Source organism: Plectropomus leopardus, chromosome 15 (genome assembly GCF_026936395.1).
Source record: "Plectropomus leopardus strain MGB_pleo_1.0 chromosome 15, ASM2693639v1, whole genome shotgun sequence".
Classification (NCBI taxonomy): domain Eukaryota; kingdom Metazoa; phylum Chordata; class Actinopteri; order Perciformes; family Serranidae; genus Plectropomus; species Plectropomus leopardus.
Genome location: NC_142190.1, coordinates 24424937 through 24452908, shown reverse-complemented (window position 1 = coordinate 24452908; position 27972 = coordinate 24424937). Strand labels below are relative to the sequence as shown.

General features: G+C 39.9%; 1 protein-coding gene across 7 annotated transcripts in view; it reads right to left on the bottom strand.

Annotated features, from left to right (window-relative positions):
• The window catches only part of dlg4a (discs, large homolog 4a (Drosophila)), an 85201-nt gene that overhangs the window by 8239 nt on the left and 48990 nt on the right, over positions 1–27972 (bottom strand). For 3 of the 7 annotated variants that reach the window (XM_042499122.2, XM_042499121.2, XM_042499120.2), the window contains exons 3-16: positions 23389–23445; positions 12613–12666; positions 11677–11727; positions 10694–10818; positions 8302–8471; positions 8000–8136; positions 6078–6222; positions 5439–5574; positions 5125–5281; positions 4845–4947; positions 4004–4118; positions 434–625; positions 264–306; positions 143–173 (exon numbers count right to left, since the gene is read on the bottom strand). In XM_042499122.2, coding sequence (XP_042355056.1) covers positions 143–173; positions 264–306; positions 434–625; positions 4004–4118; positions 4845–4947; positions 5125–5281; positions 5439–5574; positions 6078–6222; positions 8000–8136; positions 8302–8471; positions 10694–10818; positions 11677–11727; positions 12613–12666; positions 23389–23445 — 1516 coding nt within the window. Of the gene's footprint in view, positions 1–142; positions 174–263; positions 307–433; positions 626–4003; positions 4119–4844; positions 4948–5124; positions 5282–5438; positions 5575–6077; positions 6223–7999; positions 8137–8301; positions 8472–10693; positions 10819–11676; positions 11728–12612; positions 12667–17725; positions 18435–23388; positions 23446–27972 lie in introns of those variants that run through there. The other 4 variants (XM_088088275.1, XM_088088276.1, XM_042499123.2 and 1 more) reach the window with 4 other exon arrangements.

Genomic DNA, 27972 nt, shown 5'->3' with positions numbered 1-27972 from the left:
TTTGTGTATGCGTCAGCAAACTGTATCCCTGTGTTGCTGCCCATTATTACAGTGTTAACCGAGGTCAGCCAAAGTCAGGAACATGTGTAATTGGTAGCTTGCAGTGTCAATACACAGTGCATTTATGATTCATACTAATTACCTTGAGTGCCCAAGCTGTCTCGGCCATGGTCCTGCAACAGAAACAACAGCAGAGATTTACACACTGCGAGGCTGTTTGAGAGAACCAGTCAGATTCAAGCAGCTCTGGTGAATGAACTTACCCTCTCTTTGGTGTTAACACGAGACCACTCTTTTCTTTCCACCCTGTAGAGACAAAGAGGAAGAACAAAAAAAAGTTCATTTTGGAGACAGTACAATCAAGCTGAAAAAGTTTAAAAGGTATTTAGTGACTGTAACAAAGATAAGTCAGACCAATCCCACGCTCACTCACAGGGAAAAGTCTGACCTGTGCTTGCTCGGGATGAAGCCAACCTCCTCAGCCTCGTTCTGGGGGCTGACCTTACGGGCCTGCCACCACTCCTCGTCTCCGCAGTCCAACACGTGCAGCACATCCCCAAACTTGAAGCCTAATGCCTGACTGAGGAAGCCGCAGTCCGCAGTCTTGTCGTAGTCAAAAAGAGCCCTGAGTGATCCAAGAGTTAAAATCACTTTTTTAATTAAGAACAAATTACACTCTATTTGAACATCAGTATTATGAACTCTTACATTTTTTAAATTGATATTTATAACACTTTGTTCATCACACTGTTTGAAAACATCACATACTGTATATATTGTGGCTGCTTTTGTTACTGTTTTTAAAAAAAAAGTATAAGTTACCTATATTGAAGAAAAAATCCAAATACCAGATAGCGTTTTGTTAACTACATTTTTGTGTAAGTTGTCATAAAATAACAGTATGCAGAACAACAGTCTAGATAACGATTAAGCTCGCAAATCGGAAAAAAAATCGAAGACACATATTTAAACTTTTCATAAAGATGAAAAAAAACCTCTGTGATTTACATTAGAAACCACAAGGGGGCGTCCAGCAAAAAATAGAAATAAAATAATAGCAACAACAACAATATCATTTAATAGTAATAATAATAACTATTATTATTATTGCAATTTAATTTCTGCCCACCAGTGGCAGCACTGAGCGCTGTGCTTCTATCTTTGAGCAAAGAAAACATTCTGTGCCATCTTGGATTCATTCCTGTGTCAATTTTTAATTAATTGCGCTTGCTTTCCATTGACAAAAGTCGTGTTTGTGTGACTTTACACGCCTCTGAAACTGCTGTGAATTCTGCTGAACTGTTACCCAGAAGTTAGTTTGCCCGCTTGTCGTTTTTATTTCTAGACTTCATCTGATAAGCAACTTTTTAGCCACGTTTAGCACGGAATACCTGTAATTGGTGCTTCTGCCATTCAGCCACTCAGGACCACACTGCGTGTCTCGAGCATTCACTATATCCACTTTTGGGAAGCTGTCATGTCGTTCAACTTCATGTACAGTTAATGGTCTCGAGCAGGAACCGTGGTGGACTCGGAAATCCGGTAGCAAGTAAGTCACGCTTACCAACAGCAAAGCTAATGTTTTTGTTAGCAGATAATTAAGCTAGCCCGGAGCTTTACGTTAAGCACGCGGTCAGCAGAAAGTGCCAGCGGAAGCAAAGGCGGCGACGCTAACGGCACGGTGTTTTCTCTTAATTTTCTTCGACAAAATGAAAAAAAGACGAAATTTGGGGCACGAAAGAGGACGACGAACATGGCTGCATCTTACGGTGGAAGTTTTGGACGCAAACTACAGTAAACAGCAACGGAAAAGATGGGCAGTAACAGGATTTCTATGGCGCGTTTCTTCTGAGCTGTTGTCGCACCCAGAACAGACTCTTTTTCACTGCTGAAGATTGACACACCTGAACCCGGTGAGTATTTGACACAGGAAATCAAATAAGAAGATCTTCTAAAGGTAAGACCCTATACTCGCTTTTCTCTATGCAGTTTGATATAGTTTTAGGTTGTATGGTTGCTTATTGTGGCAGGATTTTCTCTTTGAAAACAGATTTTGATACCAAGAACATCATTTCTATTAAACATTCATGTCTTTATGGCATTCTTTTCATGAACTTTATACAGATGCGTGATTTTATATTCTGTCGCTGGTTGGTTGTAATGATGGATTAATGTTGTACAGTGGCGCTGTTCAGGGTGCTGAAACAGCGGTGATTTGCAGCACTTATGGAGTTTATCTCACTGTAATTTTACAACTTTGCACATGAAAGATGTGCATGGGGTGATCTCTGCAGCAGTTTGACATTCAAGCCTCACATATGCTCATATAAAGTATAATTTTGCACATTTTGTCTTGTCTCTGTATGCAAAACACACGAATTCAAGAGTCTATTGAGTGCAGTGATGAACTACACTATTTTATGAACTGTACACAGGAAATCTAAATGGGATGCAGATTGCTCTAAATGATTATGTACAGTAAACATTAACATTTTAGTGCTGCAGTTTTGTAGCAAACATTAATTTAATATCATTTCACTTGCAGTAAAGCTGGTAGAAGCAGTGATTCTCTTGAATCTGTAAGATACATGTAAAAGGACTGGGAAATTGTCGATATTATATCTATCGTGATTTTAGATTTAGATATAGTCTTAGATTTTGGATATTGTAATATTGTAAGTGTTGTCTTTCCCGGGCTTTAAAGGCTGCATTACAGTGAAACAATCTAATTTTCTAAACTTATCAGACTGTTCTAGCTGTTCTGTTATTTGCCTTTACTCACTTAGTTGTTATATCCTGATTATTTATCAAAAAAAATCTCACTGTTTAAATATTTTATGAAATATAAGCAGCACCAGTCAACCCTACAATATCACCAAGATATTGATATTTAGTTATTTGGTTAAAAAAAAAGTTTTCCCCACAATGCCCAGCCCTATAAAGCCACAGCAAGTCAAACTGGGGTACATGTTGTCTTTGGTAGACTGCGTAACCTAAAAGTTTAGCTCTGATATATGCTTACCATATTATGTAAATTAACAGTTTGTACCCTCTAATGTACACATATTATGAGGAGGTTGTGGTAATCCAGGCCTGTTCTGGGGTTTGAGGAGGGCTTGCCCTCACTTAAGTTTTTTAAGAAAGACCTTTCAAAGGGGTTGATGGGGTTGTGTGTCTGGCCATGCTGCCTGTGATTGATAAGTAAATGCTCCATTAGTTTTCTCTATAGACATTTCAGCAAATCCCTACATTAAAAGTTTTAAGCCATTAGCCAGCATACGCCAAGACATAAATCTTGACCCTGTTAGAAAATAAAAACATAAAAAAGGCCCAATTGTGTAAAACTGTTCCTATTGGCTTTCAAGAGGAAATGAACTGCTCAGCTCATTAGACTCTCTGAATGAATTCGACTCCCACTCACACAGCCAACCTCAAACAGTATTTATAACCATAGACCGTAGATTTTTCTCTGTATTTTATATGTATCGCAATTTCTTGTACGTACTATCTTGTATTGTTATTTCATCTCTCTGTTGTGGCTTACACTCTCACATCTTCAGAGTCTCCCTGACTTGTACAATCAAGGACTGTCTACATTGTCTGCAGTTAATAATTTCTTTCAGATAATCAAATACCCTCCGGTGACAATGACTCATTCTTACTTTAAAAACTCTATATTTCAGCTCTATAAAGGCTTTGCAGTTAGTCATCAATTTAAAAACAACAGTTGGCACCAAAACAGCACTTTAGTGGATGACTGGCTTTGCTCAAATTCTGACTAAATATATGACGATGCTACAAAAGAATCAGTTTCGTTAGTGCAGAGCAATTTTGTCAAGTCCTTAGGTGTTAAAACGGTGACACTGATTGTACGTATAGCCAATGTCAGATTGCTGGTTACTTTAACAAAGCACGTTGCAGACATTTGTTTTTGCTTAATATGCTTAACATAATTTTGGCTAGTGTGCAAATCTAGATGCAGTTGCAAGTGTTTGTGTGAGACCTGATGTAGAAGCCTCTCTTTGGGTTGCTCCTTAGCGTCGTAGTCCCAGAGCCCATACTGCTGTTCATGAGCTGTTCCCTCAAGTCATGGATCTTAGCCTCGAAACGACTGTACTCTGAAACAGCGAAATACAAACACATTAAGGTCTTTTGGACTACACTTAAACACATCAACAGTTTGTTTGACCAATCCAGTGCCTCAACTTAGGAGTACTTACACCAATTGAAATTGTTTTTGATAGTTTTAAAGGTCCAGTGTGTATGATTTAGGGGTATATATTGACAGAAACGGAATATTATGTTGAAGAATCATTGTGTTTTCATTACCTTAAAATGAGCTGTTTATATCTACATAGCTGGTTCTTCTCCATAGAGTCAACCATGTTGCACTTCTATGTTTCTACAGTGGTTCAGAGTGGACAAACCAAACACTGGCTCGAGATAGGGACATTTGCATTTTTCTGCTGACCACCGTAGTTAACTGCCTGATGAGCAGCGTCGGTAAAACACAGACTTTTTTAACGTGAAACTGCTTTCTTGTGTGTTTTTTGCGGTTTAATCACTAATGTTTTTGAGAGGAGGTGACCTCTGCATATACTTTGGCTCCTGCTTAAAACCTCTCAAACAATGAACACTGAAGGAATTCTAACCAGAAGAGCTTTCAGCTGTTTGCAATCTGCAATCCTCACTGTTCGAGGCCACTGAATCTCCCTAAACCTTAAACACAGTTCCTTTATGTAAAAACTGTCTTATGACAGATCTTGCACGGACAATTTGACTTGAGCATTTGTATAAGATTAGCAATGAGATATCTATCCTATGTATGACAGTTGTAGCTTTACCATCGGGTCTGTACTGAGCGATGATGGTCACCGTCTGGCCAGCGTTCTTCAATGCTGCAGCTGCCTGTTCGTGTGTGGCCATACGCAGGTCCACGCCATTCACCTGACACATGTACAAAAAAAAAAACAGACAGACACACACACACACACACACACACACACACACACACAAACACATAGCATGACTGTTAACAGCCATAGCTGAGAAATCACTTTGTGCAACTATAAAATGCATTAATGTGTTCTCGTGACACTTTTATAGAGATAAAAGTGTCCTTACACTGAGGATCTGATCGCCCTTGTGCAGCTCTCCGCTGAGGTCAGCTGGCCCTCCTGCCAGGATGAAAGAGATAAAGATTCCCTCTCCGTCCTCTCCTCCGACAATGTTGAATCCCAGACCAGTGGAGCCTCGGTGGATCATAACTCTGCGAGGGTCCCTGGAGAAGTGATGCAGGAGAGATATCAATAATACTAGGCACAAAACAAGCTCAATATTACCAGTACTAATGGCACCACCAATCCTACTACTGCTTACATTAATACTATTAATAAATCAGTATATAGTTCATGTTTAGCTGAAGGATCCTTGCTCACCTGGGGATGTCATCATCTCCCATCATGCCATGCAGAACGGGAGAAAACCGACTTGGTGAGGTGGGAGTGAGAGCTTGTGGGTAGTCTGACCCAAGATAGTTGGGGTGGCTGAGCTCAGTGTCCATTTGGGAATATGCTGGGAAAATACACACAAAATCAAAAGAGGTATAATATACTGCTTTTCCACTGACTAAATGTACTCATGGAATATGGATTAAAATCGTCTGCAATCAGCTCATGAAGGGCTTTTGCAGAAATAGTATTGCTGCGCTCAAATTCTTTTATAAGGACATACTTTTATCACGAAGCGTATTCAGGTTAAGGACATTTTTTGTTTGCTTTTAGAGGGAAAAAATTGAAAAAAAACTCTGAACCTGTACAACACCTCACTTTTGAATTTTCACAGAACTCCCACAGTCATCTCTAGTGATTTAGAAAGAACAAGTTGTTCCCTCTACTCTACTTTTAACTCCTGCTTCCAGTCTGAAGAAAAATCTCTTTTTTTGTGGGTGTACATTCTTGGAAATACATCAACTCATAGGCAGGACATTTGGTGACAAAGCTTTCTGGTGTGATTTTTTTCGCTAGCCGTACTTCGCCACACGCAGTGTAGATTTTCACACAGAGAGAGGGGCTTACTGCTGGTGAGGTCCGGAGGGTTGTAGGAGTTGGTCAGGAACAGGTTGTTGGGCTTGGCCACCCTGAGGTACACCACCTCGGCTGTGTTCTTCAGAGCCCCCACCGCATCCTCGTGCATCACATCCTCAAGACACACGTTGTTCACCTGATTGTTCATGCCGAGCAGGGAAACACAATCAAGATCAGGAACTACAAAACTACAAGGCTAAGCGTGAGGAACACATTAGACCACCCATTCCACGCGGACACATTTATATTTGCATTTGTGATGTGTCACATGCTCTGCAGAGCAACCTGTAATGATGCTCAATGGGGCTGTGTATCGGAATAACACTCTACCAAGTATTATTGAAACTTCTCCAATCAAACAAAACTTGCATTCATTCTTTTTGTACCTAGATATAGAAAAAAGACTATTTGTATGGTTTTGCTTGATTGCACATTTAATGTGAAGTTTGATTGGCCCAGTAGCACAGCAGCTATAAGCCATTTAGTCTCTTGTTTGGTAAAGTGGAGCACACAGCATTTTTTGGTGTTGGCACTTAACTTCAATCACTAAGATGCCACCAAAACATTCAAAAGTATGGCTATGCTACACTCATGTGGCTTCTGGTAGCATTTTACTCAACTGAATGCATTTAAATAATGGGCACCAAATATAGTGGCAAAAAAAAGAAGAGATCAATTTAAAGGTACTCTTATTACTCTGGTATCGATATCAATTTAAGGGTACTGGTACATGTGCTGGTATCAACATTAAAATGATATTCAGCCCTAGTGCTTAATGTTTATGACCAGACATCACCAACAGATCAAATTCAGAAAAAATATTTTGCAGCCAAATCTTTTTTTTTTTTCTCAATTTCATCATTTTAGTGATGAATCAATAGAACAATAAGCTGAAACTTATTTGTAACAGCACAGACCTGTAAAGGTAAAACTCAAGCTGGAGTGGTGAACTTTCAAGCCATTGCCAAAAGAACTCAAACATCCTGATTAAGCCTATCGCTGCCAGGCAAAGCTCTCTGTGTGTCTCAGTATTCCAGAATTGTGGTGACTGTGGCGACTTTCCTACGCTGCCACACCAGAAGTGATGCATTTTACATCAACCAGAGCTAAAGGGAGGAGGAAAGGGGGAGACACTGTAGTGACAGAGCAGCAACTAGGAGTATGGCACGCGCTATCCTAAGTTTTTGGAGTCATAAGCATGCATTGACAGAGTTTATGTAATTACTCTCACTGCCAGAGGGGGGAGACAAAAGTGCTGTACTCAAGCTAATACTAAATGTATTTGTAATTCCTTAAATTATATGAGAAATTGCTAAGCATCAATCAATCAGAGAGAGGTAAAGACATAAATTATAAAGCTAGGACTCTAGATTAGGAGCCCATAAAGATGAAATGCATATCCCCACCCTTCACTGGCTCTATGTGTTTTCAAAAAAAAAGATAATTATTACATATGACTTAATATAACCATTGATGGTAAGTGTATGTTTGAAAAGACTGAAAACAAGCAGAAGTATTTTGCCATATCCCGTTTAGAGGTGAAGCATTTGCTCTAGACACCATTTAGTTGAAATCAAGCACCATTTTGAAGTTGCTGGTGTTGAGCGGGCGCTCAGCTGCTCAGTTACAGTCTCTCTGTTGTCCAGCAGATGGCAGCAGTGCCGCTTGAGACTCACTGTGGCAACACTCCAGTTAAACATTCATCTCTTCCTACACATCTATTAACATATTAATGAAAGTAATTTCAGGCCATGAAAATTACAGCCGTAATTCATCTGGGCTCTTGATACATCAGTGCTGCTTGTATACACAAATGTGTGAATGTGTGCTTAAGAGGTGAGAGTCTGAGGTTGTCAGTGACATGAGGGCGTGTATCTCTCCATGCTAGTAGTTATTGCGTATGAATGACCAACCGCTAAGATCTTGTCTCCGATCTGCAGACGCCCATCTTTATGAGCTGCTCCGCCTTCGATGATTTTGGTGACATAGATGCTGTTATCTCCGGGTATGTGCTGGTTTCCCACCCCTCCAGCAATGCTGAAACCTAATCCTGAGAAAAGGGAGAGATGAGAGAGGCAGAGAGTGAGCAAAGGAGGTATGGGTTAACACAGAGCAGATTTGCCAAATCCAGAGGGCACAGCTTAGCCGGGTATAAAGCATCCTTAAGCCCGTACAAAAGCGGCGATGCCGTACACCAGGCCACACTTCCACGTACCTTTAGGCCCTTTGATGAGTTTGATTTCGGTGACTTTCTCTGCTGCTGGTTTTCTGCGGAGAACATAGAGGCGGACGATAGCACCTGCCTCCTTAAGGGCCTCCACAGCTTGGCTGTGTGTCACCTCTCTCACATCGACATCATTCACAAATAGGATGCAGTCATTCACACTAATAAACAAAGAGAGAGAGAGAGCGTGAGTTTTTATTGCGGTGAAATTGAGTGTAATCCTCCACCAGAGGAGTTCAGGAAGCAGTCAATCTCCAACTCTGGCTGTGCTTGGGATTCAGTTTCACCACAGACATCTGGCCTTTCCCCCCAGTTCTCAGTTTCCAATACTAACGAGGGTCTTCTCCTATTGATCTAGCACAAGGGTTAGCTGCAGCTATCTTTGCATTCCTGAAAAGGATGAGGAGTTAATGTGTGAAGTGCAAGTGACAGCCTGTGTGCAGTGGAGAGGCCGATTTTCAAGCAAGAAGATTTTGATGAAATAGCTATTTTCAGACGCACACATTCTCCCTCCAAGGCCCTAAAAACTCCACTTATCACTATTCCATTCATGTGTTTAAAATTGATTTTCACGGCCATGAAAATTATAGGGTGTAAAATTTTTGTAAGACTGAAATAATTCTTGAGGGCTGCCAGAGGTTTAACAAATGAAGCTTAGCGAAAGTTCAATCAGGAAGACTATCTTCATGCCGGCTCTATTTATTTACTTTTTTTTCTCTCTCTCTCTCTTTCTCTTCTCCCGCTCCAAGCTGACTGATCGTGTTCGCTCTTCAGTTCAACCAATCAAAAATTTGCCATGACCCCTGTGAGCCAATCACCTCAATGCTGTCAAACTTTAAAACTGTGTCTTTCTCCGACGCTGTCAGCTGTCACTTCAGTGTCAGATTGATGCAGCCCTCCTCCACCACATTCAGCCCCAGTTTTCATCACAACCACCACATCCACTGAGCTCATCAGAAGTCCTGCTCCACATCGCATCCATCCAGATTTTCAGCCATCGTTCCTCCCCCCCGCACATATTCCTTCAACCTTTCCTACTGTGCACACTATGTTAAAAAAATCAATTTACTTACTCCTAGACCTCACTTATGATTAAGCTTCTCCTGAATAAAATGAGAAGAATCACTAAACCAAACTCAAAAGAGAACCAGTGGCTGCTTGACATCTTCATATAAAGGAATTTACACTGACAAAGTCTGAGCTACACATTGTTTATGAGGTTATACTGTTTATTTTTTACATGTAAATAAGAGCACATTTTTATCATTCAGTAACACATTTTTTTAATGCTAGAAATTATGAGGACTTCAACATAAAGCATCCTTTAATGTTAGTTATAGTGCTGTGCTCATAGGGATTTGCATACAACCTTTATTAAATTGTAAACAACATGATCATACTGTACAAAATGTTCCAAATCAGCACGACTGGACTTTCATACTGCTCACACAGTTCTTAATACTGATTTCCAAAGGTCTTTCCACTGAGTCACCCAATGTCGTAGACAGAAAGGATTTCTTTGTGTTTAAATAATCAAATAGAGACTTCAAGCCCTCTGAAAGGAACATGAATTTGAGACTCGCAAAGTGCAGGTTTTGTCAAGTCTTCAAGGACTTTCATTTGTTAGATACTTGGAGTAGTAAGGTTCAATGTATTTTCTCTCCAGGCATTCTCTCCAGGTCGGCTTTACACTCTGAAGTCGTCGAAGACGTTTATAGGTCAACTATAAAAAAAATGGATGAAGAGGATGCCGCTATACATGGTTTATTTATTGCAGTTGCTTTTTGTTGCCATTTCTTTACCATTTTTTATCACGTATTTTAAAGAGGATCTCTCTTTAAATGTATAATGTTGTTGACTCCTTTGAACCTGCCAATGAACAATAATGCAAAACTGTCTCTACATTTTCAGACCTAAAAAAACAGTAAAAGAGAATATGAATTTTTAAGACTAAAGTAGTAGAGGATATTGAGTTGGTTTGAGGCATTCAGATCTTGAATTACTCAGGCAGGTCCTCTGTGATGTAACTTTGATGCTGAACGGGCTGAACAGTCCATAGGCTGTAGCTCTGTGTAACATTACTTTGGACTTAAACAAAGAGGTGAGGCACTTTTGCTGTTTCTCTTCTCTAAGTGTGTTTGCTGGTAGAAAAGTGACTGGCTGTCTGAATCAGTGAATTCAAAAGAAAATGTGCAGGAAGGTGGAGACAAAGGCAGGGTAACTGCGGGCTGCAGAGCAGCATTCCTTTCATCTGAAACCCGAGTCGGCCTAATGGGCCCGTGGGCTTTTTTGATTGTTGGATTTTATGTTTTTGGAATGTGGGAGCATGAATGCATCAAGGCTGGCTTTGTGTTTATTGTAGCCTAGATGTGTGTGGTTTTACCTCAGCCGTCCATCCTGAGCCGCAGCTCCTCCAGGTATGATTTTGGTGATGAAGATGCTGGGGTCGTCGCCCACGTGAGGGTTGTCTGTTCCTCCTGCTATGCTGAAGCCCAGGCCTGAGTTACCCTGCAGTAATGAATACGGACAAAAAGACATTAGCATTCACATCAGGGACATTTGTATGGCAGCTCATTTCTGCCAGTTTGATGAACACACAGAAAAAAAGTACTGTGAGTCATCAAAATGTGACACTTTCTCAAAATAATGACTTAGGTTCTCAAATAATCACTTAATATCTAAGAATAACATATTTTAAAATATTAATATAGTGTCGTTAAAAAACTATATGTCAAAATAATGACATGGTATCTCAAAAATAACGACTTACCTCAAAACAGTGAGTTAGTAACTCCAAAAAATATGTTGGTATCTCAAAGTAATGACTCAAAATAACGATTAAGTGCCTTAAAATAACATCTTGGAATCTCAATTATTACATAATGTCTCAAAAATAATTAAGTATCTCAAAATAAAGACGTACTATCTCAAAATATCAACTTGGTATCTCAAAGTGAAGAATTAGTATCTCAAAATAATGACACAATTTCTGAAAGAAAGTTTCTCATAATAATGAAAACCCTCTTAAAACATTGACTCAATATCTCAAAATATGGAGAAACATTACAAAGTTATCATTTTGAGCAAGCTGCTCATTATTTTGAGAAACTAAAACATACACTTTAGAGAAGTCAACATGTTTTAGATACTAAGTCATTTTGTTATAAGTCATTTTAATTAAGTCAATATTTTGAGATGCATACTCATTATTTTGAGAACGTTTCTCGTACGTTACATACAGGACCTTTTTTCATCTGACTGTGGCTTTAGAGATTGGGGACAGTCATAATTGAAGCTATCTTTTTTTCATGTCTACTGTATGTAATGTCTGAAAGATCAAATGAAAGATTAATTTCTCAGACTCACTCTCTCCAGTGTGATCTCCTCATATTCGATTTCCCCTTCTGTGCCATTCACCTGTCAGAAAGAGATGTTAGTTTGTGGTGTCATTTAATGAAAATTCAATTTTAAGGATTTTTACAATTATTTCAACAATTCTTAACACAAATGAAGTAGCTACAAGCAAACAGCATTTGTTCTCTGGGCTTGATCATCATACTGCGTGTTGCTTTTCCTCAACTGACTCGGAAGTCCTGCTTGGAGGATTTCCGGTCACCTCCTGAACACGGCATCATCAGCACCAAAACCTAATTATAGCATCTCTTAATCAGTTGTGTCCACTTAATTAGATCCAGAAACGCTATGCTTCTCTTTGACATAGTGTATGTGTGGACCAGTGTGGTACCTGGTTGAAAATAGCATCACTATTCTTTCATTCTTTTTCGCCTTCTGGCTGAACAACTCAGCTACACATCAGCTTTACCTCTGCAATTAAGCAAGTCCCAGAGGAAGAGGGAATTTAAAGAACTTCAGACTTCACTGTTTTTGTGTCTGACCTAGAAAACAACTTTTCTTAGTGCTGTAGTGGTGCAAAAAATACTGGTCTGTGGTGGGAAGCTTTTCTCTGAGAAGCCTTGTTCTTTAATCCCTCACAATTCATGACAATATGTTGAAGGTATTTCACTGCTTTCATTTTTAGAGAAGACAACATTAAAGAACTCTGAATCAAATTAAGTAATGTCCCTGTCCTGTCTAGCATATATCAAAGAAAGAAACCTAAATTAATTAAAAATTGTTAAAAATGAATTACTTTCATCATTCAGATTAAAACAATACACAGAGATCTATACCTGGGTGTCTGGAAAGGTCTGGAATGACTGATAATTCAGACTGAATGTGAAGGCAGTTAAGTTGAGCCTAATATAACAATACAATAAAGGGAAGATTAAACATAATCCTTACATATGGGGAGCCATCGAGTGTGTCGGTGTTCACCACCACTGGAGGAGTATTTCCCTGGAGGAAGAGAGAGAAGACACATTATAAAGAAATAATGGCAGAAACTCAGAGATGAGGCAGCTCCTGGATGGGCTCTATATCCCTGAAACCTACAGTCACGGCCAAGACTGATGGCCATTTTAGCTCTTAGCTGTGATAACACCATTCTCATTCTACTATGGTTGTCACTCTAAAGGATACAGAGCACTGCTCCAGAGCCATTTGTTACTATCCACCCCCGATGGACACACAAATAATTCATGCTTGGCCCCATGATTTTTCCAAATTCTTGGTCTTTTGTTTGTCTTGGTTGAATCACAGTAAATCTTATGTTAGCGAATACTGTGGATGTGGACATCTGCCTCCTGTCCACCGTCCATTTCAAAACAAACGTCTCAAGACAGCACGTCAATGAGAGGACAGTATTTGGCATTGATGTGATTTGGGTTTAAATGCTGAGATAAGTCTCGTCAAAATGTGACAGTTAACCTTAACACACAATCGTATTCCACTCACTTTAAATAGACAGTTCGCCATAAAATCAAAAATTTCCTCTTACCTGTGGTGCTATTTATCAATCTAGATTGTTTTGGTGTGAGTTGCTGAGTGTTTGATATCAGCTGCAGAGGTGTCTGCCATCACTCCCATATACTGTAACTAGATGAGACTTGACTTGTGGTGCTCAAAGCAGCAAAAAAATACATTTGAAAAACTCAACAGCAATGTCTCCTTCCAGAAATCACAAAGTTGTTACTCAAGATAATACACAGACTTGTTGTGAGCAGGAACTATTTTTTCTATCTACACCTGCCAACCAAATCACCTTACAGAGGGAAGCCTTCATGTACTTCTGGATAAGAGGCTCGTGCTCATGACAGCCAGAGATGTAAACATTAATGGCGTCCTCCATCGGCTGAGCTGTAATGTTAGTTAGCTCAGTGGTGCTAGATCAAGCGGAAACCTCTGGGGCTGAAAAATGAAGCCAATGCAGAAGTGCCAGAAACTACAGTTCATTGAGTGGCTTCTTGACACTGGCTCCAAAACCGAGTAAATCCTCATGTTAAACTTGGAAGCACAAATAAACATGTTCATAGCCTGGTATAAAAAACGGTTTTGGCCAATAATTTTAAAATGCATGGCAACTTGAGTGACAGGCCGTCTGCGAGACGTCGATAAAGATTGTGAGTGTGACCCACCCTGCACTACTCCATAGCTCCACCCTCTCGCCCAAACATGGTCGCTTCTGGCTCCAGAAAAACAAGATGGCGACGATTGAAATGCTGAACTTGGGGTTTCAAAGCAGCAGCTCACAAATCAGACAGTCGCAGTAACTTTGTCTATTAATATACACATTATATACGTATGCTAGATTAGCTAGCAGTAGAGCAGCACCCTTGGCAACTCACAGCAAAAAAATCTAGATTGATGAATAACACTGCAAGGTAAGAGGCGAAATATGTATTTTTGATTTTGGAGTGAACTGTGCCTTTAATCTCTTGTTAATATATTCTCATTCTTTCATGCTTCTTTCAAGGATTTAGTCTCATCAAGGTATCTGATGTTGGAGGATGTAAATACACCTTTATGTGCGGACTGTACTCTGTACAGAACTGAGCGTCTGTGTTTATTTCCGTCATTGTTCTGTACCACGCTGATTAGCATGGGAGAGAGACGCTGTGCATCTGAAGTGCTTACAGAGCAGCAAACAGCAGCATAAAATCAGCCTGCTGACCTTCACAGACCTGACAGCTCCGACACACACAAAACAACCACACAACCAAACTGAACACAGCTTCTCAGCTTTTAAGAAAAACAATTTCACATTCTCACCCGGTGATGCAATGGGAAGTTATTTTTTTCACCCAGTCTGTTACTCTCTCTAAGAGATTTAAGCTGTCATAGGAACTCAAAGAAGAAACGTTGACTGTTTTTGCATAGATTATTACAGCGATATGTGCTGCCAGTTTTCCAAAAACCTAATGCAATCTAATGCAACCCTCTTGCAATAATCCTCCCTTCCGGAAGGTTATAGAGATATTTATTCAACTGCATGTTCCCACTTTGTGGTGCTGCTGAATTGTGTTATATTACCCTGACAGATTTTTCCATTATTTTGTCTATTATTTTGTATAAATAAAGGTATGGTATGCTGAATAAAATAACCCTATTATTTTTCTGGTGTAGCATTTCATAACATACTGTAAAAAGTCTGTTCATTACACAGCACCAATATCCTCTGCTCCAAGCCTCTTTTCTCTTTATTAAAGAAGTTGAATGATACTAAATTCAGCTGCCATAATAAAGTGAACATACTCATGCACATGAGGTAGAGACACAAAACTCTCCTCCAGCCCCCAACACAATGCCACAGCTCGCCTTTAACCGCACACTGTTCAATCATAACAGCGCCTGTGCAGAGCTGCACCATGTAGCTGTGTCCAACGGGCCGTGCTGCTGAACATTACGTCAAATTCATCCTTATCTAGAGACAGAAATAATGAGTATAGCCAGCAGAGAAATCTAAGCCCAGTGCAGGCAGTTTCCCTGCAGGGATTCTGACAGAGCCCTCTCTCTCGCTCTCTCTGCTCTGTCAAGTCGGTCGACGTTGGGGCTGTTAGGATTTACAGTGTTTGGCTGCTCTTGCCCACCTATATTTTAGCACCACCTATTCAGCTAACCCGTCCTCTGCCATGTCTGTACAGGCAGCACCACCAATCTATCCACACCCAGACCTTTATGCATTTATGAACGACAAGAAAAGCACCAGAATATGCATTATTATTCAAAGAAAAATAAAATTAATTTTGTTAGATTTTTCTTGTTACACTAAGTCCCAGTTTTTTTTGTGTGTGTTTTGTGTGATGTGAAATTTAATCATTTCCTAAATAAAAAAGTATTAGTATTGTAGCATACACTGTGCTGAGGCAAGAAACTAGGCAGCAAAACGATGAAGTAGTGTGTTTAAAATCAATTTCTTTTTTCATTAAGAGTTGAACAAATAGACTTTGTATTGGCAATTTAGCAAAGGACACCAAAAGAATCAGCCTCTGTTACAGATACAGCTACACACATACACACTCTCACACTCTCTCACACACACACACAAACACTGTATACACTCCCTCCTCAAAATGTGAATCCCGAGACTTTCAGGTGATCTGATCATTCTCTCCTGCTCCGTGCACGTGTGCCTGCATACATGCATGCTTGTCAGAGGCTTATGACCCATTCTGTGCACGCTCACACCTCCTAGTTGCTTTCAGTCTGATGGACAGTTTCACGTGAAGCAGGTAAAGTAACGCCAATAATAACGACATGGCAGTGTTTAGTTGAGCCTTCAGATATATATAACACCGGCTTTACCTTTCCCACTGAGATTAAGTGTGTGAGGAATACGTCAATATCATCAGAGGGGATGATGTCACGTGTGAGCGCACATTGGATACAAACCAAAGGTTGCATTAGAGAGGCTTTACACTGCACGTCCTGCACACCTTGCAGCAGCTGGAAGACCTTTAACACATTAAAACCATCCAGCCAATAAGCAAGATAATGACCTCCGTTGATATACGCAATGTCAGACTATGAATTGGCCTGTATTTAATAAAGCCAATGGATGTATTTTCATAGCAATAATTAAGCAGGCTGGCATTATGGGTATTGCACAATTTCCGTTTGCATCTAAAGTGCTGCCTTCTGTTTAGAGACAGAAAGAGGTACAGACTGGTACTCCAGACTGACCCTTACCTCGGGGCTGTGCAAGGCTGTTAAAGAAAACAAAATGAGAGGACAAGGTTTGTGTGAAGTGTTTTTTTTTAATGTTTAGCTCAGATGTTTTTGTGGACGGCTGGTGAATTAGCTACCTCTGTGTGTGGGTTTTAGTGCAGGATGTGACAGAGGTTAATTTGATCACATTATGCACATTGCTCACTTATTGGCTCCTCATTAAATCCCACGTATGTCTGTGGAGTGCTGGGAAAGGTGGCGTGCAGGTTATGAGGTTGATAGTGACCCACAGCTCCCTTTTTGTTGGAAAATTGAATGAAAGAAATAGCACCTTCACACTAGGGGTGTGCCATATCATACTGTTCATGGTAATACCAGTATAGTAAGTTTTTAATATGATGAGAAAAACTTATATTGTGATATTGGCAATATTTTGACTATAATGACGTTAGTTCTGCAAGGCTGAAAGCAAACTGTCTACCAGCTCGAAAATAGAGTAGTTAATAAAGTTCAGAGCTACTTCAGTACTGTGGAATCAGTGGCATCATTAGCCCTGGGCTCCCCAAATGTGTTATGGACAGCCACGCATTTTTAATAAATGTGTGATAGTGTTTGTAACTCAACAGCCTGTCAAAATAAATCTAAGTCTGTTTGTGTGTGTGTGTGTGTGTGTGAAGCTGGATTTGATGGTCAACGCTGAGTGACACACACTATATAAATTCTACTTGTAGATTCAAGGGTATATTTTTTTGTATTTGGCAAGCGTTTAGATATTTAATTTGAGGTTAATTCTATTCTAATGTACTGTTTATATTTTACACAGAATCTGAATCTGACTCTGTTTGTAAACTTGAAATGAGGGATCTTTTTAAAATAAAATATAAAATAAATTTTATGATCTTGAAATTGATAATAAAGTGCTTTTTTAGTATTTTGTCATATCATCAAGAATTATTGCAAAAATGCCTGGAAATACTTTGATATTGTCTTAGGGCCATATAGCCCACCCCAACTTCACACCAGTAGAGGAGGACTCACAAATATATGTACCTGCACACACACAGCCTAAGCAGAATTTGATTAGTATTGCCAAATTTGATTACTCAGGCTCACTGTAATTAAAATATCTATCACAGGCCTTAAGTGCAGCCATAGCCTTGAGTTTCCTGTCTGTGCAGATAAACAAAACAAAGCCTTGGTACCATAATGATAACATAATCAAACATATTCTTCAAGCACCACCTCTGAGCCAGGAAGCATTATGACATTTTCATTGAGATTTCCCAAAAAATATTGAGGCACAGGCTTAGTAAAAAAAAAAACAAAAAAAAAACTGAGAAAACATGCCTACCATCTTATGATGTCGATGTTTCTTGGCTTTCCGTACATTGTTGAGGAACCGGCAGCCCATCTTTTTGGCGTACCACACGGACATAAACATTCTGCTTCAGTGCCGAAATGCAAATCGTGGCTGAAACTGGGAGCTCACCTCCCAAAACAACATACGCCAAGTGAGTGGCTGCAAGAGTTTGCTCTGGAAGTGTCTGCTTTCACCAATACAACAAAAGCATCATTGCAAAGAAAACTGTTAGATCTAGGCCCTGCCATAACAGTCGATCAGACAGCTCAGAGCGTCCACAATGCCTCAATCAAAAGATATTTTACCTTAACACACACACAGTTTCAGCTTGGCTTTCCACTCTGTCTAAATAAAAGATATAATAACGAAGATAGCATGTGTTACACACAGGCTACACCTTTAAATCCAAAAGCACAGGAAAAGCTCAGCCCAATTAGTGTCTTCCTCTTGCTGAGTCGGTGCTGGCGACTTCATTTGAGGAAGCCCAGTGTCATCCTCCGACCCAAGGCTCGAGTTATAAAAATTACTCAAAGCCGATAAGGCTCGTTATTATCTAAGACACAATCGTCCTGTCTTCAGATATCACCCATCCAGAGTAAAAATGAGCATTTACAGACAGATCCCTCTAGTCTCCTGTGGCAGTGGACTGCGATAGCGGTGAGGTGCCTCCCTGCTACTGGTCTCTGTGCTCAGCGAGAATGCAGTTCATATTTTCTGCTGCTACTGTACTGTACCCCTCCCATCCCCGCTGCTCAGGGGAAAGAGGAGGGAGCAGGAAAGTTTGATGGCAATTACTTAGCTGTCTCTCTGTATAATGTCGACGCTGGTGATGTGAGAGGGGGAGGAATTATACTTTGGCTGAACTTAGAAGGACAAGCAGCTCAAACTGGCCTGGCTCGTCCTAGGGAGCACTTGGAACTGAGAGGGGGCTGGAGGCCTGTAAGCCCCAGTTCTACAGTCAGTCAGTCCAAATAGTGACACCTAAACACTGTGGTGGCAGCAAGTTTGGAAAAATGTAGCTTGACATCAGATTATTTTAGTTCGTCCCTTGTAGTTTTTTTTGGTTGTGTTTTCAGTTTTAGTGAGGATTAGACATAAAATATTTCCTGGCAATTTGTCTGAAACAAATCTGTTTCTAAAATTCAAATTACTGCAATTCTTTTTTGATTGAAACAGAAAAAATTGGCTTCATCTCATCACAGTTTGAGGCAATATCAATAAGACCTTCATAAGGACTGTAATTACAGTCCTGCTCAAGCCCTACAGCCCTTCTGCTGCCAATAAATTCAGTACCATGGACAGCAATTGCAATTTTGTTTTATACTTTTTCATATGATGACAAACAAAGCAAAGCACTTGAAGGAAGGTAAAGAAGATGATACATTTCCATTTTTCGACTTTAAAAAGAATGAGGCCAAATATCTTGTATATGGGTGCTGCCATCCTGTAATGGTAACATAATTTGGAGCCAGAGTCTGCGCAGCAGTGATCGGGATAATTGTGGTCCCACACATACACTTGCTCCACTTAATTGCAAGTCAGTCACAGTTGTCAATCATGACATCACACCCCCTGCTTATACCATCAAATAACTAATTAAAACCACTTATCAGAAAAAATCAATACTTAGAACAGTTTTTCCCACTGAATTACAATCTATGTGTTGAGCTCTGTATCAAAACAATGTGGGTAGTATGTGTAGATGAGCTTTTATCTTACCATTTAACTGGAATACGAGATCTTTCTGGCCGCCATTGATTCACACGGACCATTTCACATTATGTCACCCGCCAGCAAGCACGAAGCATTCTGGTAGTTGTAGGTTTCTACCTATTGAGCAAAAGAACCCCTTTTCTCTGTTTTCTGTAGTCATGAAGCACCAATTTGAAAAGTATTTGCGTCTTTCTACTGCAGAGTTGGCCTAGTTTTATGTCAGGGTCTTCTTTATATCGGTGAAATCATTTATTAAATTTTACTTTCACTGCATCTGGCAGTTACTCCATCTGTGCTCAGAGTACACTCTATATTTTAAAAGTATGATGCAATGAATAACTGAACGGTGTTTATATATTAAAACTGCGCTCGTAATGACATTTCGGCTCAAAAACATTGAAAACACGCGGTAGCTTGTTTTAATCATGGCGAGCTGCCAAAAATAAATGAATGTGTGGGAAACCTGCATACATACATCAGTGTGATAACTTTCTATAAGGACACAATGTCCCATCCACTGCCATGGAGGGGGCGGGGTTTATGGCCTATACTGCAGCCAGCCACCAGGGGGGTGAGCAAGATGTTTTGGCTTCACTTTTAAAGAGCAGTCATGTTGTCCATCTTTACATAGAGTCTATGGTAAAGATAGGACTGTATTTGTAAAGGAAATTACATTTGTGCCTGCCATCTTTTTCATTCCTTAGATGTATTATTAAATGGTGGATATAGGCTTGCAAAGGCACACAACTGCTAACAAAAAGATGAGAAAAATTCCCATTTAAATCTACATTCCTTTCTCACAGCTTGCTCGAGCTCTCTCTTTTTGAAAGACAGATGGATTGACAAGCACGTAATATATATACGCACACACATACACACAAAGGCACACACACACACTGAGCAGACTTATGTAAGGACATGCTGAAGGACAAGCTGTCAGCTGACGTTCTCATTTTGTTAAATAAAATTCCTCCGTCTACCTATCTAATTTTCTCACCCTTCCAGTTGCAAGGCCCTCTCTATCTGTCTCACTCTGCCATTCAGCATGAACAGCTCTCTCCTCCTCTTTCTGCATGCATATTTTTTTCTTCCTCCTCTTTCTCTCTCTCCTCTCTCCTTCCCAAAGGACCTGAGCTGCTGCTGCACTGTAATTACACCGAAGCTGCAGGGACATATTTAAACATTTATTAAAGAAAAGAAAGGAGGACGGAGAAAATGAAGATAGAAACCCGATACCAGCCAGACAAGAGTGCAGAGCAGAAAGGGGAGGGTGTAATGGGGAGCTCTTGGGGAAACACTACAGAAAACAGTAATTGAATCCCTACATTAAAAACATTGCTTTTTTTGTTCTAAGTGCCAAAAACATCTTAGAGACTGTTTTGTCTGAAGAGGATTTGTGTGAAAAGCCTTTTGTATAGGAACAGTTCCGTGGTTACAGAGGAGACAAAGTGATATGCATCCGTTTTCATTAGAAGAGACAGAGTGTAACATAAACTGGGCGGTGGGGGTCTTTCAAGAGGCACTTAATGCCTGCTGGTTCTCACTCCTGGCTCGTCAGGTGAAGGATACATGGCAAATGTGTTGTGTAATGTTTTCAGCTCAGGAAAAACAGTTTCCTTCAAGACTATTTTTGAGACAGATCTCTGCCAGTGAATAAAGCCAAAGGTAGAGTGTTATGAAAAGAGACGGAGAGCAGCTACAGCGCTGCCTCCAGGGTAGTCGACGTGTGAGTGAAGCTCATCCAAAATGTAGAGAATGAATGGAATTTTAAAGACATAGCAATCTATGCCTTTAAAATTCCATTCATTCTCTACGTTTGGGGTAATTTGGGTATTTTTTTCCTGCTTCCTCAGAGTCACACACACATACACACACAGGGATGCCGTCTTTTATGTCTATATGTGAAGTTTGAAGCTATCTTGAATACTGAATTCAGCCAAGCTTAGCTCAATAATTAGATGCCTGTGGGATTCACTGCAAAGGCAGGGAAATACCCTTTGTGCAGCACTGAAGATTTAAGACTATGCTCATTAGCCTAGCCTCCGTTTTTGCAACAACTCTTCTTGACTGTATTATTTTAGGACAAGAGAGAAAATGATGGATTCTCAGCTTTGTATAGAAACCTTTTTATGCTCTGTATTGTGTACAGTGTGGTATATGACAGCATTTATTTTGATCTCGTGTTTGCTGTTAGATAGAACATAAACTTTTATTGCACAACAGTAAGAAAAACACCCATCACAACAATTTATGTTGCCCTATAATAAAAGAATGAGTGCAGACTTATAGAGTCATATACAGTAGAAGGAGTAGGAAGACCCATTAATATGAGCCCAGATCAATATCAAACGTTCTGTGTGGTGTGAAAAAAAAATCATTTCTAATTACATTATGCCCTAAGTAAAAAAAAGAAAGAAAGAAAAAAAAGATGTCATTTGAAGCTAAAGCACCTCTTCTCTAAATCATGTACATAACCCAAAGACCTCCTCTTACTTTGCCAAACCATTGCAGTGCTTTCAGAGACAATCCTTCCCCATAAATCAATGAAGCCCAGAGTGGTACTGGCAAAGCCCACACCATTAAAGCAATAAAGAGACAGACTGACGACACCAGCTACACATCAATGACAAGCACACGGGCACCGCAGCAGTTGCAGAGACATGCACATACATATTGCAATGCATCTCAGAGACAGAACATACTTTAACTAGCCAGTGTAGAAAAATTGCATGCATGCATATGCATAGTAAAGTACTTCTGTTATATGTGAGGGAGTACATACAAACACATTTTTATGACTGCTGACTTTGTGCTGACAGGCGTGCAGAATGCCCTATATGTTAACAGTTTAATTGTAAGCTGGCACTATTAGATGGTGTATATTTAAGGTCCGGGGCAAGCAGACAAAGGCAAGAAATGATGTATAGTTACAAGAGTAACTTGTATGACGGAGACAGAGAGACGGAAAGCCAGATTTTATAGTCCGCTCTCTCCAATGATCCTGTCATTTCCCTTTTTCAAGTTCTAAATAGCTTTTGCGTTCAAGTTTTTCATTCAACCTTCTAAAGTTAATACACGGTAATTTGTTATTTTCTTAAGGAAGGAGGAAATAATTAATGACATTTTAGTATGAATTCCGTATTATACTTTTTTTTTACCTTGCAAGAAAGACAAGATCTTTTGAGCCATTCATGAGGCTAATGCAGCCTGTCTGATCATAAAAAATGTTTTATTGAGAGAGCAGCAAAGCTGTCTTTGCAAGGTTATGGAAGTCACTGTGCACAGTCTAACACTGACACCTACAGGTTTCATTCTGTCCTGCATTACATCTTTCTGTCTATCAGACCCTCGTGCTCCATGACACCTTCAACATACCACTGAGGCTTAAACAGTGATACACGAGGAGGATTAGTTTTATCTTTGCTCATGTCACACATCATAAGGACTTTCCCACCTATTTCCATATTACTGGATAGATTTTGTGTATGCAAAATTCAGCCTGAGAAACCTCATTCTGGAGAAATCTACGACAAAACACTTTGTTACACTGATCCAGAATGTGTATTTTTCGATGTAGAAATGTGAAAATAACAGAATTCAACATTAAACTGTTCAGTTCCAGTCATGTGATTTTCCCAAAAATAGTAATCGAGCACAAGCGGAACAAATCTGCCAGACTAAGGAGATTTGAATGACAATGAGTATGAACACACTGATACCATCAGAAAACAGATGACCTCATACTCTGGCAGGACAGATCAAATGGCGTTAAACGAGGGGGCGGGGCAGCTGTCTGTCTGCGATCTGACAGCCAAACTTTGAGTGACACCAAATCCAGCAAAGACAGGAAATGAGGACACAAATCAGACTGATGATGATGGCTGATGATGATACCGGGAACTTTCAGGGTGACGGGGCGGCTCGGTTCGCTTTGCTCTTACCAGTGTGGAAACAGCAGAGGTGTACATTGGAGTGTGTCCCGTAGACATCAACACAGGCTGTAAAACAACAGAAGGGAGAATGTAATAACTGTGCAGGGCAAGGTGGATGTGTACAGGGGAAGAACAATGGGTAACGCTTTGTTTTTTTCCCACCCTTCATTTATCAGAGGTGATGCTAATGAGTTGATCAAAGATGCTCTATAACAAAAGATGATGCATTACGAGCTGCACCAATGGGAAGAAATGGTATACACTTACCTGTTTACATTTGATTAAGGCTTAAAGATATGCATAACTAAGGGCAGACTCCTGTGAACAGGCTGTCTGCTGCAAGCCCCCAGGAAGTGCGCCAGGCATTGATGCAAAGTTTACATAGTCACCAAAAGAGGAATTACACTGTTCAAGTCGGTCACGTGATGCACACTGGCCCAAAAAGACTTTTCCCTATTGACATACATCAGGAAAGAGACGTCTGTCAATCAGTAGATCATTTTTTGTGAGCGTCAAAACTGCAAATTGACTCCTATCACTGTCTAGATTTAAACCATCCAGTTTGATAATATTTGGAAAGTCTAAAAGAGCTGCAAGATTCAAGTTCAAGAGACCGCCATTCAAGTTCATGAGGTGCTAATCCGAAAGTCGGCCACTCCACTGGTGGAAGTTACCAGCTCGGGCACACTCGGCTGCCGTTAATCTCGAGTACGTATGTTCTATGGGCCAGTAGATCCAGGTATCCAGACTTCCCTATAATACATCCATGGTCTGCTGACAGTGTCCTCGGATTCCATTTAAATCCACCCCTCCCTCCTCAGAAGTTTTACTCTAAATTCGGTCACTTCTGGCTCGAAAAAGCCAAGATGGCGACGGCTGCGATGCCGTACTCAAAGCTTCAATTCGGGTAACCACAAATTAATAGGTGACGTCATGGTAGCTACATTCATTATTTTTACAGTCTATAGGTGAAACCCACATGATCCAGATACAGGAAATGACTCTTAAGGTGCGTTATCTAATTTTTTGAACCGTTTGTGGTTCATATGACATACTTACTCACATACATATTTGGGTTCACAGCAATGGTTAAACAAAACTAGGTTGCCAGAACCAAAACAAGAACCAAAATATCAAAAAATGTCAAATATGAATTTTGATACCGAAGTATATTATTGATAAAATCTATAATGAGCTTATACTGTATTCTTTGAATATGATACATGCCACATATAACAATGGGAACTGTCAGCAGGGTGCCTTACAGAGAGCATCTGCATCAAATGAGACATGCAGGGAAAAGAATTAGTCTGTTTGCATGTTTTTTCCAACTGTGTTATAGATTTTGGAAAGGTATTCAAATATGTTGCCATTAAGTTCCACAACAATTATAATAAAGAGGTACCTGCCTATGAATTAATGTGATATTATGCACCGACTTACATAAACCACAAAAAAGGGGCAATAATAGAACAGCAAAAACACAACATAACATTTGCTTGATGATGTAGCACCTCTGTTCCCTCTCCTCCAGTCATTGATAAGTTATTGACAGACGAATAAAAAACAGCTTATTCAGAATCGGTTAACCATTAAAGAACAGTGGGATCGTTACGCCTGTTAAAGCAGATTGGATTTTACTCAGCACAACAAATGCTGCTTCTCTAAACAATGCACCCTGAGCCTATGAATTTTACAAACAGCAGCAGTGCAGCTTTTTCACATGTCAGGAGACACTTTTCCTCCCATTGGAAGAGTTTTATATTGCAGCGAAGCGCGTCATTAAAGTATGAATGTTGGGACAGCTGTATCTGCTGATCTATGCAGGACTACCTGGAAGGTGGATTCATGCTGATCTTGATATTTACAGATACTATATGCCCCTCTTTTTCCTGATATAGACATGGCCTTCCATTTTTGGCTCCGTTAATAGATGTCTGGACTTTTGTGCCTTGCTCAATGGCACATCTCCAGTAGTTTTAACAGTAGCAGAGAGCATTGCATTCAACTCGCAGTGATTTATTTAACACAACGTATTTAACACACTATGAACTTGCTTGTGAATAGGTTCAAAGAGGCAACTTTGTGCTTACAGGTCAACTTCCCTTCAAGGGACATTTCACCTAAAAAAAAAACAAACAAAAAAAAAAAAACAACATACTTTGCCCCTTACATTTAGGCAAGGCAAATTTATTTATATAGCACATTATATTCCCAAAGACAACCCAAAGTGCTTTACAGATTCATCAGGTCAATGCTCATTGTAGCTCAGTCACAAAGCATGCCCCAAAGGGCTCCTGTTTCAATTTCAATTTGATCTTTAAAGTCCAATGTCACAGATCATAATTAGCCTCGGAGGGCTTTATTTCATACCACATCCCTCTGTCCTTGGACCCTCACAGCAGAATTTAGTGCCATTTATCTATACAGGTTAGTGGTTCCCAACTGGTGGGTCATGGTCCACAAGTGTGACGTGGGTCCATTCTGAAGTTTGTGAAGGTTGTAAAAAAAATACACAATTTATTTTGAAGTACAGGGAATTTCATGCACAGAACTTTTAATTTGAAGTGCGGTTTCCTGCTGTAGAGAGAGTGAATAACAGACAGCAAACTAGCTCGACTACATGGCCAAACACAAGTATGACGCTGAGTATATCACACTGTGTGAAGCTTTAACCGATGACTATAGAGAATTTTAGACCCCATGACTAGACCAGTTGGGAACCACTGATCTAGACCGTTTTGGTGTGAATTGTAGAGTGTTGGTGATATCGGCCGTAGAGATGTCTGCTTTCTCTCCAATGTAATGAAATTAGATGGTACTCGTGGTGCTCAAAGCACCGAAAAATCCATTTGAAAAACTCAACAGCACTGTCTCTTTCCAGAAATCATGACCCGGTTACACAAGATAATCCACACACCTTTTTTATGAACAGTGTGTAGGAACAGTTGTCTTTCTACCAAAGTACACCTGCCAACCATATCACCACGCAGAAGGAAGCGTGCATCTATTGGGAGCTCACATAGCTGAGTACCATCTAGTTTCATTAAATGCATGAGAAAGCAAACATTTCCAGAAACTGGCAACTCACACCCAAAAAAGTCTAGATTTATGATTGATGGTGAAATGTCCCTTTAAGCTTTTTGCTGCCAGTAGCCAGATACAAGCAGAGAGAGGTACAGGAGGAGAACTGTGTGAAAAAAGGGAAGGAAAAGCGTACAAGTAATGAGAAACGTGAAAGTAAACCATGGGGGAAAGGGATTGATTCAGGCCACGGGATCCACAGAAATTTCTCATCATATCACACAGTTATGAACAGGGTCACAAAACCAAAATGTCAAGACTGAGCCAGTCATCATGACACGGTGTCAGGAAGCAATACTAGTGCAAGGGGTAACACAAAGTGCAGATAAACTAGCCTCCAAGATCATCATCATCAGCCCTACATTCATCAAAATCCTCAACAAAAAACAACCCTCATTAACTTCATCACGTTATCCTCATACTCTTTTACAATTATGTAATTATAACTCATCATCAGGCGAGAAAAAATGTTAATACTTGCATGTCCCGCATGACATTTCAGAATATATACTGTGCTCATAATCACTGACAAGAGCTTGTAAGGGTAAAAAAACAAAATGGCTCCAACAATGTTTGTCCACAATCATCCATCAGCCTGGGATTAAGTCACTTTTATATCTATCTGTTTATACTTTTTTATACAAGGATGCAGACCACTGACATAAAATGATGCAAACAATTCACTTTGAACTAAGTGAGTCCAGACCTTTATACTTCACAGTGCATTCACTTCTCCCTGAAGAGAAACACAAGACTTCATAAATAATGGCAGTATTCCAGAAATAGAAATAGGGCCAATCCTGGTTCCCAAAACATTGTGAACAACATCAACATGCTGCCTTTCATGTGATAGGAGAAAATATCCTAAGATGGTATTTTCCTGCAGTGTAGCTGTGTTAATAAAATTATTATTATTGCTATCATTTTAATTTCAGTTTCCTAACACTAAACAAATTGTTTTATAAGACTGTTTTGTCTCTCACTCTGAAGTTTTAATCCAGTATTATCTGCGGACATAGTGAGAACCAGAATTTCATTTTGCAAATCTCCAAAGTGTCTGTTAGGAAGGATGAGGCTTGGGACTATGATTTTGGCTCATAAAACCTGCATTATTTTTACTCAAAAGTATTACCTGGAGCTGTTATATCTGGAGGGACTATATGAAGAAACCGTTTTTTTGCGGCCTAGTTTTAAACCACAGTCCTCCAGACAGAAGTGCTTTTGTGGTAGCGAGGAAACAGGCGTACTAGATTTCTATAGATCTCAGATCTGTCACTGTTAAAGATGTTAAAGCTTAGTTTGCAATTAGTGCTTCTCTGTGGTCAAATTACAGTTTTTCTTGATTGCTAAGACACACTTAATGAAACTGGGATCCACTTGATCTTCTTTCATCACCCTCTTGGCACAATAGAAGTCCTCTCTTACAAATGTGTTAACACTTTTTCATTGGTTTCACACATTTTCATACCCTTTTTCAAAACAGTTAACACAGATCTCAAAGAGAGGCCC